General features: G+C 35.7%; 1 protein-coding gene across 1 annotated transcript; it reads right to left on the bottom strand.

Annotated features, from left to right (window-relative positions):
• Window positions 1-2,717: 2,717 nt before the first annotated feature.
• On the bottom strand, window positions 2,718-3,662 carry LOC137838480 (uncharacterized). The gene has a single exon (XM_068647725.1). The coding sequence runs from the start codon at window positions 3,660-3,662 to the stop codon at window positions 2,718-2,720; it is 945 nt and encodes a 314-aa protein (XP_068503826.1).
• Between the last annotated feature and the right edge of the window lie 9,807 nt (window positions 3,663-13,469).

The raw sequence follows: 13,469 nt of genomic DNA, 5'->3' as shown, positions 1-13,469 counted from the left end.
CATGTAATATTCCCCCTTAAACTTGTGGGGTTATGGTGAAACACCATAAGTTTATCTCACATGGTAGAAAAACAGACCCAGAAACAGGCATAGTGAGCAAATCAACGACTTGATCGTAAGCAGATACATGAATCAGTTGAAGGCGTTTGTTTAGAACATGATCACGAACAAAATGGAGATCAAGTTTAAAATGCTTGGACATAAAATACATAACCAGATTGGCAGCCAAAACAACTGCTCCCAGGTTGTCAGAGTATATGATTGGTGTAAAGCAAGAGATGTGAAGTTCATTGAATAACGACCCAATCCAGATGACTTCAGCAAGGGAAACATCTATAACATGATATTCTACTTCAGTGCTTCTTCGAGACACCACTTTTGTTTTTGTGACGACCATGACACAAGTTTTTTACCAAAAAACACAATAGCCCGTTGTCGACTTACAATTGTCTAGATTTGACCCTCAACCAGAGTCACTAATACCAACAATAGAGTAAGTTGAACAAGGTTGAAGGATAAGACCATGGTATGTAGTTCCAGCTAGATACCTGAGAATTCTCTTCACAACTTTTCAATGATGAACTTGAGGATGGTGCGTGTACTGATAAACCTTGTAAACAATGAAAGCAAGCTCTAGACGAGTAACTGTGATATACTATAAGGCACCTACGATTAACCGATAGAGCATGGGATCTTCAATAGGAGTGAAACCATCAACAATGAGGCGGACTGAGGAAACCATGGGTGAGGGATGATGTTTGGATTGAAGCATTTTGGCTCGGTGTAGAAGATCATTAATGTACTTGGTTTGAGATACACGAAAACTCCCATCCTGCAGCCCAGAAACCTCTATTCCACGAAAATAGTGTAACATGCCCAAGTCTTTTAAAGTAAACTTGGAACTTAAGTGGTTAATAAATTTTTGAACAAGAAGGGAGAAACTACCAGGATCAAGATATCATTAACATAAATCAAAATAAATATTGTATTAGTATTGGAAAGCTAAATAAAAATAGTTGAATCACTTTTAGAAAAGATAAACCCTATCGTGAGAATAGGGTTTATTGACCATGATGGGGTTATTTTTTTGGTTTTTACTAAAATGGTGTCAGTTTAAAAAAAATTATAAATTTAGGCAAGTCGTGCTTAATTGGGACGACTTCATATGCAGAAGTCGTACCAATTAGGCACGACTTCTGCCATGTCATACTAAAGTCATGCCAACTTGGTACGACTTCTGCCCTGTCATACTGAAGTTCTGCCCCGTCATACTGAAGTCGTACCAACTTGGCACGACTTCTGCCCTGTCATACTGAAGTCGTGCCAACTTGGCACGACTTCTGCCACGTCATAATTTTTTTTTTTAATTTTATTGTTTATATATTGGGTAGTAAGTTATGTAATTTTAAAAATTAATTTTATATATAATTTTTTAAGAGTGTTATTTTTAAAGAACAAAAAATTGGATAATTGTGTATGGATTATGTTTGAATTGAATGAATAAATACATAGATAAAGAAAATGAATGTTCTAAGAGTGTTATGAATGAATAAATACATAGATAAAGAAAATGAGGAAATTAATAATCAAATTTGAATTGAATTTTATTATTAAGCTTGTTTGTGCGGACAATTGCTTTTATTGTGACCTTCCGTTCTACAATATGAACATTTTTTTGGCTTATTTGGAATTGAATCATCCATTTCGTTACGAATGCGTTGAGTGTTAGGTCTTCCTGGTTGATGTCGACGCATGATGGGGTCAGGTAAGAAATTTGGTCCCGTGTAAGTAGACCAATAATCCTGATTTCGAACTGGATTAAATTGGACCTCATAAGCCTTTAAAATATTATGCAGACTATATACTGGGGCCACAAATGTCGTTACCTGTAAATGAAAAAATGAGCAAACAACAATTACATGTGAACAAGGCAGATGTAAAGCTTGAAATTCCCCACAATCACACCACCATTCATTTAATTTAACTGTGTATGTTATTGGGTAGCGTCGATGTTCGATAGTCAGCATATCTTGTACGTCAAAGACTGAATTTTCTCGGTCATATCTTTGCACATGGCACATAACAGATTGTGCTTCATTCTTTCGTAGCAGAGCGACTATATCATCTGGGAATTGATGTTCGGCTCGCAACATGCATTGTATTTTGGTTGCTCGTTCAACAAACCAAGCATTTGTTCTTTCAAATATGGTCTTAACCAAAGCACAAATCGGTAAGGATCGGGACCCTTTCAAAACGGAGTTGATGCTTTCAGCAAGATTTGTTGTCATATGCCCGTACCTCTTGCCCCCGTCATAGGCTTGTGTCCATTTTTCTAATGGTATTTGATCAATCCAAGAGACTGCCTGTGGAAATTCTGCTCGCATAGCTGATAACTTTGCTTGTAGAGTTGGCTGCTTCATTTCATAACCTGTAAGAATTTCAAAAAAGGTATTAAAGAAAAATGTTGTGAAATGTTTGAAGTGTATGATTGAAGTTAAGAAATGTTTACCCATGTTGATTAGTTTCCGCTTTAAGTCAACATTTTTAAACCTCTTATTGAAATTGGATGCTATATGGCGTATGTAATACACTGAGGTTAAACCATCTTCGGAAGCAACTTCTGGAGATTGTAATGCTGATAATATTGTTGTTCCTCTATCCGTAATCATGCATAAATTTGACTGAGGTGTGACATATGCTCGTAACAATTGGAAAAACTATATAAGGGCTTCCTTTGTTTCACCTTCAACAATGACGAAAGCTAATGGAAAAATGTTTCGGTTCCCATCTTGACTGATGGCAGTCAATAAAGTGCTGTGATATTTTCCAGTCAAGAATGTGCCATCAACTTGAACTATGGGCTTGCAATATTTGAACCCTTCAATGCATGGCTTGAACGACCAGAAGACACGTTCTAAGATGTAATTAGATTCGTCTTGAACACCATCAACAACATACGTACGAGTAATATATTGCACTACAGTTCCAGGGACACTGTCTTGTACAACTTGCAACCACCTTTGAAGATGATTATATGATTCGTCCCAATCACCGAACTCCATTACAAAAGCCTTTTGTTTGGCTACCCATGCTTTTTTATACGTCACCGAATAACCAAGTTGATTCTTTATTTCCGCAATTATAGTTTTTATTGGAATGGATGGATTCGCTTTGACGGAGTTGACCACGAAGGATGCTATTTGGCTTGAATCTAAATTTTTGTGATCAACTGAAACAGATGTGTTTAAACAGGTGTGAGGAGCTTCAATTTTTTTGATTTCCCATTGTTGTCGGATTTTTGTAAAAGAGGCTCGGATGCGCCATTGGCAATCGTTGTTGTAATGAATGCAATGTGCAGTATATCCATTCGGCTTTGATTCCACCACCATAAAGTTGTAACCCTGATGAATGTGGTATTGTTTGATTGCATTCAAAGTTGACTCCTTTGAATTGAAAGACATGCCTTCCGAAAGGTCGAAATGTATATTGTGGGTTGTACGACTAAATGATTGAACATTGTCGTTGGATGAAGTTGGGAAGGTTTGTTCCTCCGGAATATACTCCTCTTGTTCATCATCTGCACTGAATTCATGAACCATATCTCTGATAATAGTTTCTTTCTCGGTGTTCAAAGAACTTTCACCAGAATACCAGGAATCCATATAGCACAAATTTAAAAATGTGAAATAACACAAATCTCTGTAGTATGTATAAAGTCTTGGAGAGAGTTAAAACACAAATAAAAGCTTACTAATATTATAACAATAAAAAATTGAATATACATAACTTTTACAGATTCTTAAAACATTAAATATTAAATAAAATTAGAGACTTTTTTTATTACCATATATAAAATTATATATAATAATGATTGATAGAAATTAAGGAATACGAAAAAATATTTTTACAGATTCTTAAAACATTAAATATTAAATAAAATTAGACACCTTTTTTTATTACCATATTTAAAATTATATATAATAATGATTGATAAAAATTAACTAATACGAAAAAATACTTTTACAGATTCTTAAAACATTAAATATTAAATAAAATTAGACACATTTTTTTATTACCATATTTAAAATTATATATAATAATGATTGATAGAAATTAAGTAATACGAACAAATACTTTTACAGATTCTTAAAATATTAAATATTAAATAAAATTAGACACATTTTTTTATTATCATATATAAAATTATATATAATAATGATTGATAGAAATTAAGTAATAGGAAAAAATATTTTTACAAATTCTTAAAACATTAACCATATATAAAATTATATATAATAATGATTGATAAAAATTAAGTAATACGAAAAAATATTTTTACAGATTCTTAAAACATTAAATATTAAATAAAATTAGACACACCTATTTTTATTACCATATAAAATTATATATAATACTGATTGATAGAAATTAACTAATACGAAAAAATAAATTATATATAATAATGATTGATAGAAATTAAATTATACACTCTGAAGTCTTTTGCCAAACCACCTTGTTGGGAAAGGAAGTCGGAGAAAGAAATCTTATCACCAACTACATATGAAATCTACTTGTGGACATTGTTTTGAAGAAATCCATCTTCCAGTTTAATATATAAATATATAGACTTCTACACTGTAGAACCTACTTGTGGGCACTGTAGCTGAGTTCGTAGTCTTCATAATATATACGGTAAGTTCCCAACCAGAAAATTATATTTATTTTATAGTTTAATTTATGAAAACTGTTATAGAATTTTTTTTCTACTTTTTACAATAATAATCAATTATTATAGAAATCTTGTTTGAAAGCATAATAATATGTGAATAGTATATATATATAATTATTTTTTAATTATTTAATTATTTTGAAATAATTACGGTATTATTTGACTTATTTAAAATATATATAATTATTTACAATTAATTAATTATTTGAAAATAATTACAGTAATTATAGAAGCATTTTTTATGGCATCCAGCCGTCATCTACCTTGTGATAGGTCTCTATTGCGCCTTCAAAATAAGCATGTTACTAAATTCATTTGGGAGGGTAACGAACGATTACTACGACCAAGACGACACCTCCAATTTGTAGATTCTCGAGTCATTCATATGATAAATGTAGCTGGATTTGGACATCTACTAAGCATTCCCTCTATCGACATTAACCATCACTTGATCACTGCACTAGTTGAGAGATGGAGATTAGAGACCCATACTTTTCATTTTCCACTTGGAGAGTCCACAATCACATTACAAGATGTGGCTCTACAATTAGGTCTTTCCATCGATGGTCAACCTGTCACTGGATTCACAAGTGGGGACATGGTTGAAGCGTCCCAATACTTGTTAGGGTCCATCCCGCCCCCAAATGTAATTAAAGGGAACACCATAAAATTATCATGGTTGAGCAACAACTTTCAGCAATTGCCGGCTGATGCTACAGACGATGTCATTGCTTAACATGCTATAGCACATATTCGTTCATTAATTGGGAGTTTGTTAATGCCAGACACATCAGCAGGCAGAGTACATCTAATGTATATGTTATTATTAGCTGACTTGACCCATGTCGCCACTTATAGTTGGGGTTCAGCTGTGTTGGCGTGTCTTTATCGTGCATTAGATCATGGAATTGACTATCACCAAAAAAACATATGAGGTCGTATGCTACTATTGCAGTGTTGGGCCTGGGAACGGATTAAAACCCTTTCCCCAATAATTGAGCCATTAACTCCTGAGGACATTGTCGCCGGACATGGTTTTCCACTAGCCAAAAGGTATATTTTGATATTTAATGTCTCATGTATGCAAATGAAGTTCGATGTCCAATGTTAAAAAATTTGTTATTTATACAAGGTGGTCTCGTACATCGTCTCAAAGGTACGACCCACCTACGAGGACAATTAGTTTGATAAGGAAGACAATTGATAATTTACAGTCAAAAAAGGTTCGTAAAAACATCAATTTATATTATGAATCCAATGTTTAAGTATATATTTTGTCAAATACTAATAATGTCAAGTATTTTGCAGTTCTTGTGGACTCCATACAGCAGGCCATACGTCGTTGTATTAATAACTGCTGAGGTTTCTCCAGTTAGTAGGGCAGTTGTTCCCCTTATTTGTTTTGCCACTGTTGAATTTCACCAAGATGACCGGGTTATGCGACAATTTGGTTTTCGACAAGGTATTCCATCAGAGCCACAAAACTTAGATGAGTTGCACAAAGAAGATATGAGGGGCAGAACATGCAGATACTGGCCGGAATACCATCAACGGTGGATAGTAATGTGGACTGATAGACATAATCATCTAATACAAGGCATTCAGTTTAATGGTAATGGTCATTTGCATGATTCCACAACATACATGCAGTGGTACATTAACCATACTATTCGTTACATATCGGCTCAGGAATCGTCGTCTGACGAAGATGTAAGTTAATTCATATTCATGCCTTTTATTTTTAACAATAACAACATGTTTATAATGAAGTTAACAATTGTTTTTGAACAGTATGACATGCCACAGGAGCCCATGGAACCGGAACCGCAACCACAACCGCCTTCGCATCCGACTTATCACCCTTCGAGGTTTCCTTATGGTCATGATTTTGATGTTGGTCAATCCAGTTATTTGGGTCTTCCACAACCATCCACATCCACACACATGGATCATCTTCGCCACCTCTCACTTCATTCTCCACACCATCAGATTCCTTACACGTATAACTTTTTACCTTCTCCTTCAGGTACTTTTTCCACTCCACCAAATATATTTGGAACTTCGGCATTCACCCCTCTTTCTGCATATAATCCAACATCATCCATGCACTATCGACCCACAATGCCATCACCAACATCTCATAATGAAGCCAATAACAACGATGATGAAAATGTCGTTGATGATCCTCTTCCACGAAGACCTCGACAACAAATACGAAGACCACATTGTGTCACGTCTTCCCATAAATAATTTACTTATAGTTCAACTTTATAGTTTTATTTTATATCTTGAAATGAATCTTACTAATTTGTTTAGTTCTAATTAATCTCTTATCATCATTACGTGTTCTGTAAAATCATTACTTCTCAAGCTATTTATTTTTGCAAATTCACAACAATAATTCTCTATTTATTTTCCAAATACAATAAATTTTCATTTATGTATTTATTTCCAAATTCAATAACAATTTTCTTCATTTTTTAATTAATCAAATAATCAAGTTATTGTATTACATTACCGTCAAACATGATCCATACACGATTATCCAATTTTTTGTTCCTTAAAACTAACACTCTTAGAAAATTATGTATAAAATTAATTTTTAACATTACAGAACTTACTACCCAATATATAAACAATAAAATTAAAAAAAAAAATTATGACGTGGCAGAAGTCGTGCCATTGGCACGACTTCTGTATGACGGGGCAGAAGTCGTGCCAAGTTGGCACGACTTCAGTATGACGGGGCAGAAGTCATGCCAAGTTGACACGACTTCAGTATGACAAGGCAGAAGTCGTGCCAAGTTGGCACGACTTTAGTATGACAAGGCAGAAGTCGTGCCTAATTGGTACGACTTCAGCATATGAAGTCGTCCCAATTAGACACGACTTGCCTAAATTTATAATTTTTTTTAAACGGACACCATTTTGGTAAAAACCAAAAAAAATAACCCCATCATGGTTAATAAACCTGAGAAGAGCCTAACTCGATTACTGAAACCAAGAGCGGGGTGTCTACTTTAAACCATAGATTACTTTGTTCAGTTTGCACACGAGCGTTGAATCACTAGAAACAAAGCCCGAAGGTTGTTTCATGTAGACACTTTCTTCCAGGACACCATGTAGAAAAACATTGTTAATATCAATCTGATGGATTAGCCAATGAGAAGATATATCTTTGGTAAGAACAATACATATAGTGGTAGATTTAATAACATGATTAAAAGTTTCATTGTAATTTCATCCTTCACTCTGATGAAAGCCTTTTGCAACTAAACGTGCTTTGTAACATTGAAGAGAGCCACCAAGATTGTACTTGTGTTTAAAAGCCCACTTACACCCAATCAGATTGGCCCTAGACAGTAAGGAAGTAAGTATCCAAATATTGTTTGTGAGAAGAGCATCATATTCAGACTTCACAGTAGTCATCCATGCAAGACTTTTATCAACATGTTTAAAAGTGGAAGGTTATGCAAAGTCATCTGTATAACTTGTTTGAAAAAGTTTAAGTTTATGAATCCTAGCCTTTGCATGTGTAACCATAGGATGACTATTATGTGTGGCAGGTAAAAGAACAAAAATATTATCAGATGAAGTAATAGTATTACACGGAAAATTAGTGCTAACCAAAGATTGCTCCTTCTGTGATTGTTGATAAAACTTCATTTTTTGCAAAAATCTTTTGTAAAACAATTCACCCCTTCTTGTTTAGGCCATTAATTCTAACAATCATGCAAAGTATAAGGAAACAAATACTCATTAGATATAAGATGTCGTGATATAATTGTTTTCCTAGATGGTGAAAAAAAACATATCCTTTATGATTTGAGGTATATCCTAGAAACAAACACATTGTGGAATGAAAATCAAACTTACGTTGGTTGTAGGGATGCAAAAGAGGATAACATGCACATCAAATTTTTTTTAAAAACTGATAATCAAGTTTAATAGAAAATAACTTTTCATAAGGGCTAAGCTTTTGCAAAAATGATGTTGGCAAAGCATTGATAATATGACAGGCAGTTAAGAAAAGCAATGTTAGTTAGATTTCTATGTTTACATTCAACCTTCCATTTTGTTCATGTGAGTGAGGACAAATTAGACGATGTTTAGTTCTATTAGCATAAAAATATGGAGTGAAAGATATAAATTCCTTTGCATGATCTATTTGGATGCATTTTAACACAACCAATTTGTTTTTCAATATAAGTTTTAAAACGAATAAACAAAGACAAAGCTTGAGACTTTGCATTAATAAGATATAACCAAGTGAAACGTGAAAAAGCATCAAAAAATGCAATATAGTATTTTGAACCATTAGAAGCATTTATAGAAAGTGGTCCCCATATGTCAATATGAACTAACACAAGAAGAGTGAAGTAAAAAGTAGTAGAATCACTAAAAGGTAACTGATGGATACAACACACATTTGACAGAGAATTCTGTTTATGAAAATAAATATTACAAAGTCGCATAACAGAGTGAACAATGTTAGATAATGCATGGCCAAGTTTGGAGTGCCATAATTGAAAAAGAGATAACATAGGAGAACAAGTGGTAGTATTATTAGATGATTTCAAAGGTTGTTGTAAAGATGGGAAAACATATAAATCATCACAAAAAACTTTCCCAGAAAAATTATCTCCTTGGTACCCTGGGTTTTGACAAAGACAATGATTAGGATAAAATTCAAAGTATACATTATTGTCCTTGGAAAACTCATAAACACTCATTAAATAGTTATTGATAGTAGTAACATGTAAAAGATTATGTAAAAGAAGATTTTTATCTTTATAAGGACTAGTATACAAGGTTGTACCAGTATCTCAAATTCAAATACTTGATCCATTACCTAGTTTAACCATCTCAGTGCCAGTGTATGATGTCTTTTTGGAGAAGATGGTATTATCATGAGTGATATGATGAGTGGCTTCGGTATCTGGATACCACAAGGAATTAACATCAGAAGAGGGTGCCCCAACAAAGATGGTCACTATCTTTATAAGCTTAGGAAAATAATTGAGAATTGTGAGAAGAAATATTAGAAGAAAAGTTAGTGTTAAACCTTTGCTAGAAATCAGCAGTTGTTCTCGCCGGTTGACTGAAAACGCCTTCGTGCGTCTACGACAATCTCATGCTAAAGAATCCTTGCGTTCACTCATGCTTTCCTTCCGATTGAACGCCTGAAAACACAAAGACAAAGGGCGCCCTAGAGGTCGTTTGCACTCCGACGCTCAAGTCAATCTCAGGGCCAGGAAACACCAAAACTGTTAAGTGTAAAAGCTCTATGTAACTGTGTGTTAAGCGGCGCAAATGAATAGTGTACCTTACTAAGTTTGTTACTTCCATTTATATAGCCTAGGGTTTCCACTGTTTCTGATACCCAAAATAGGCTTCCTAAGGGGGTGGGCCCCAACGCCACTGTTACCCACTCTTAGGATAACCTAACGCGTGGGGTTCCCTAACTGGAGTGCAACCTCTGACGGGATGACCACCTGGATGCCTCCTCGTGCATCTGATCTCTGGGGTCACCCGTCTTGGGAGCTCCCTAGCTATTCACGTGCCATGCATGCATCTCACCCCTGGAACGTGACCCTCACAAGTCGTATCTTTTACAGTGGCTCTATACTTGTGTTACGCCTAAACGCGTCATCCACATCACACGTATGGACCCTTGTGACCTAGGCTTCTCCCTAACTGATAACTAGGGTGTGTTGTCTGGGGTTCACCTTTTATGGGTCAATTCTACTGTTTGAGTCACCAATGTCCGATCTCTCATCGACATCAGCACATCCTGATGATCGATGCCTGACCACTCATTGGAACCTTGGTTCACGTGCCTTACAAGGCACTGGCCCACGGCGCTTGTGGGCCCAACTTACGTGGCCCCCTCATTACTAGTGGTCAACGACGTTTGAGGACTGGTCGGTACACAAGCCCCCCAGTCTCGAGCTATAACTTGTACAACGAAGAGACTAAGTCCTGGCCCCTTGTGACCTACGTGGCTCTTTGTGACAGGACATGAACAATGTGCTGAAGTGACGCCTCTCTATGGGCGTTCTGATTTGTGCACACGTGTTTTGATCAACGACCAGGGCTTAACGTCGCTTGCGCTTCTTAGTTTACGTTAAGGATTCTTGGGCGTGAGATTGTCGTAGACGCACGAAGGCGTTTTCGGTCAATCGGCAGGAACAACAGTGGTGTGGCCAAATTTGTGACAAATTTGACACTAGACTTGAAGAGAGAAGAAGAAGAAGAAGAAGAAGATCTAACCCTCTCTTTTTCTATCACTTTGTTATCATCAACTCTTATCATAACAACCCTAGAGGAGTAACTAAACAACACCATTTCTCACATCATCTTTCTTCTTCCTTTTCTCTGCACCTTTCCCTCAACAGAAAGGATGAACTTTGCGTCTCTTTGTCGCACGACTCTCTCCACTCCCTTGGCATGACCGTTAGTCTCCTCATCTTCTATTCTCTCAACACCACCGCCCACTCCTTCAAAACCCTCCCCCACAAGCCAGAAACCGCTTCTCGACTAGTCCACTGTCCAAAACTTGCCGGAAACCCTCATCGTTAATGCCCCTCGACCCCTGCCATTGAAAAGCATCCAACTTTGGACTCCACAGAGGTGGAAACCATTGAAATGGTTGATGGATTTGATAAGGCGGTGGTGAGGAGTACCGGTTCATAACCATTCTCTATGAGAAGGGTTCTAAAAGAAGCTTTAGGAAACAACGTCAGTGATTTCAAGTTGTTAGTGTTTATAGTCCACAATGTGGTTCTTGAATTTGGGTTTTCTAGAATCAACAAGGATTCAGATATGGCTGTTAGTTTTTTTCACCTTCTTTATGATTCTGTTTCAGCGTTTATTTTAATGATATCATGGAGGTATACCCTACCTAAAATTCTGGTTAATGGTGCTTCTCATAGTGTGAATTTGAAATTTGAAACATTAGGGCCTTTTATGAGTGTTTGTGGATCGTTGTCTGATGATACTAGGTTGAGGTTTCAAATGTCATTATGTCATCCTTAGAAAGATTAATGTGGAGGAGTTTGAAGATAAATTGATGCAGTTTTAGTAAAATGGAAACTTTATCAAAGACTTATAAATACATTTAGGTGCACTGTGTTGTATAAGGGATGAGCAGAGGTTATAGCAGTTCATAATAGTCTATCTCTCAATTATGGTTTGTTTCTATTTATCTACGGATTTTATATGAATTAATGTGCTATTTTTTATTTTTAGGATTTAGCATTTGATTGTCCCTCCCTGCCCTTCTTGGGGACAACATTTAGAACTTTGGAAAACTACTTGTCCATCCTATAATGAGTAATTACACCAAAATATTTGGAGCACCTATTTTATGAATTTTCTTTGTTTCATCTATCTTTTTACTATGTTGGTTCACATAGCCTATAATATGTTAAACAGACCAAGAGCCTTCTAGGGACAAAAAGTGGAATGGCTTTACTATCTTCTAAAGGCATTCAATTATGGTGATTTAGTACGATATCAAGAACTGTGTCGGGTGCATAATGTTGCTTTAAGAGCCCAACCAACACTAGTTCAAAAGGAATAGAAGTTGTTGGAAAAAATCAACATTCTCTACCTGATGGAGATTATATTCAGGTGTATAGTTAATTAGATTGCATTGTTGTCACCTGTTGAGGTGTATGTAATAACTTGTTTTTTTTTTCATTCCCAATTCAAACTTATTGACATTTCTTGAAGTTGACCTTCAAAAGATCGAACTATTCCCTTGAGTGTAATTATTGAATGTACAAAAATTTCTATAGAAAACGTGGAACATCTCCTGATGAAGAGTTTATCTATAAGTTGTATTAGAAGTTATAAGGAAAACAGTGTAGAAATTTTGTTTGATTTTCTTTGCAACCATTTAAAGTAGTACACTTTCTTTCAACCCGTGCATTTTTGTAAATGTGAAATAGCTTATGATGTTTTCTGTTTTCTTCTTGTTTTTATTTGTGTATATTATTTTTTACCAAGGCTTTATGAAGACAATTAATTATAGTGTGATCATACAATTTTAAGCTTATATTCTGTTTGGGAATGGAGATACAAACTATAATCTAATTGGATTAAGTTCTTGAGTCTTGAGCAGTTGGCATGCCCCCTACTTAATTGAAGAATTATGTTGTGTTGATTATTGCTTATAAAGTATATAGTTGTTTATTGAGTTTTAGTTATTAACTGTGATACCTAAGTGTTCCAGTCGGTTGACCAGATTGTGGTTAGTACGTAGCTGCGACTCGCGTATCATAGACTCCCTCGTTCTTGATTCCAGATCTTCACCCTACTCCGCCGTGAGTACCTGAAACAGAGAAGAACAAAGGGTGCCTTAGCGGTCGTTTGCACTCTGACGCTTAAGTCAGTAGGCAGAAAACACTATGCACCTCCGTATCGGAACACCGTAACTGTGGTGCTCTGAAGGCGCGTAACTGTATTCTAACAAACTTCTCTCTGGTGCTCAAATCACTCGTGCGTACAGTGAGTAAGCTCACAAATGATTCAAGTGTGTGTAAGAATGTCAGAACGTAAAACGTACCTTTCTAAGCTTTCAGAAACGCTTATATACCTTGAGTTTCAGTGTTACTGCCACGTGTCACTTATGACTTAAGCGCAACTCCACGTGGAAGGCTTTACGACGTGTAACCCAACTTAGGGAAATCCCAACGCGTAAGTCTTCCCTCCTCGAAGTGCATCCAACATAGGG

This window comes from Phaseolus vulgaris, chromosome 4 (genome assembly GCF_000499845.2).
Source record: "Phaseolus vulgaris cultivar G19833 chromosome 4, P. vulgaris v2.0, whole genome shotgun sequence".
In the NCBI taxonomy this organism is placed as follows: Eukaryota; Viridiplantae; Streptophyta; class Magnoliopsida; order Fabales; family Fabaceae; genus Phaseolus; species Phaseolus vulgaris.
This window is presented reverse-complemented; position numbering and strand designations above follow the sequence as displayed.

Excerpts from the sequence above, each read along its gene's own strand:
- LOC137838480 (XM_068647725.1), bottom strand. The coding sequence starts at position 3,662 with ATGGATTCCTGGTATTCTGGTGAAAGTTCTTTGAACACCGAGAAAGAA.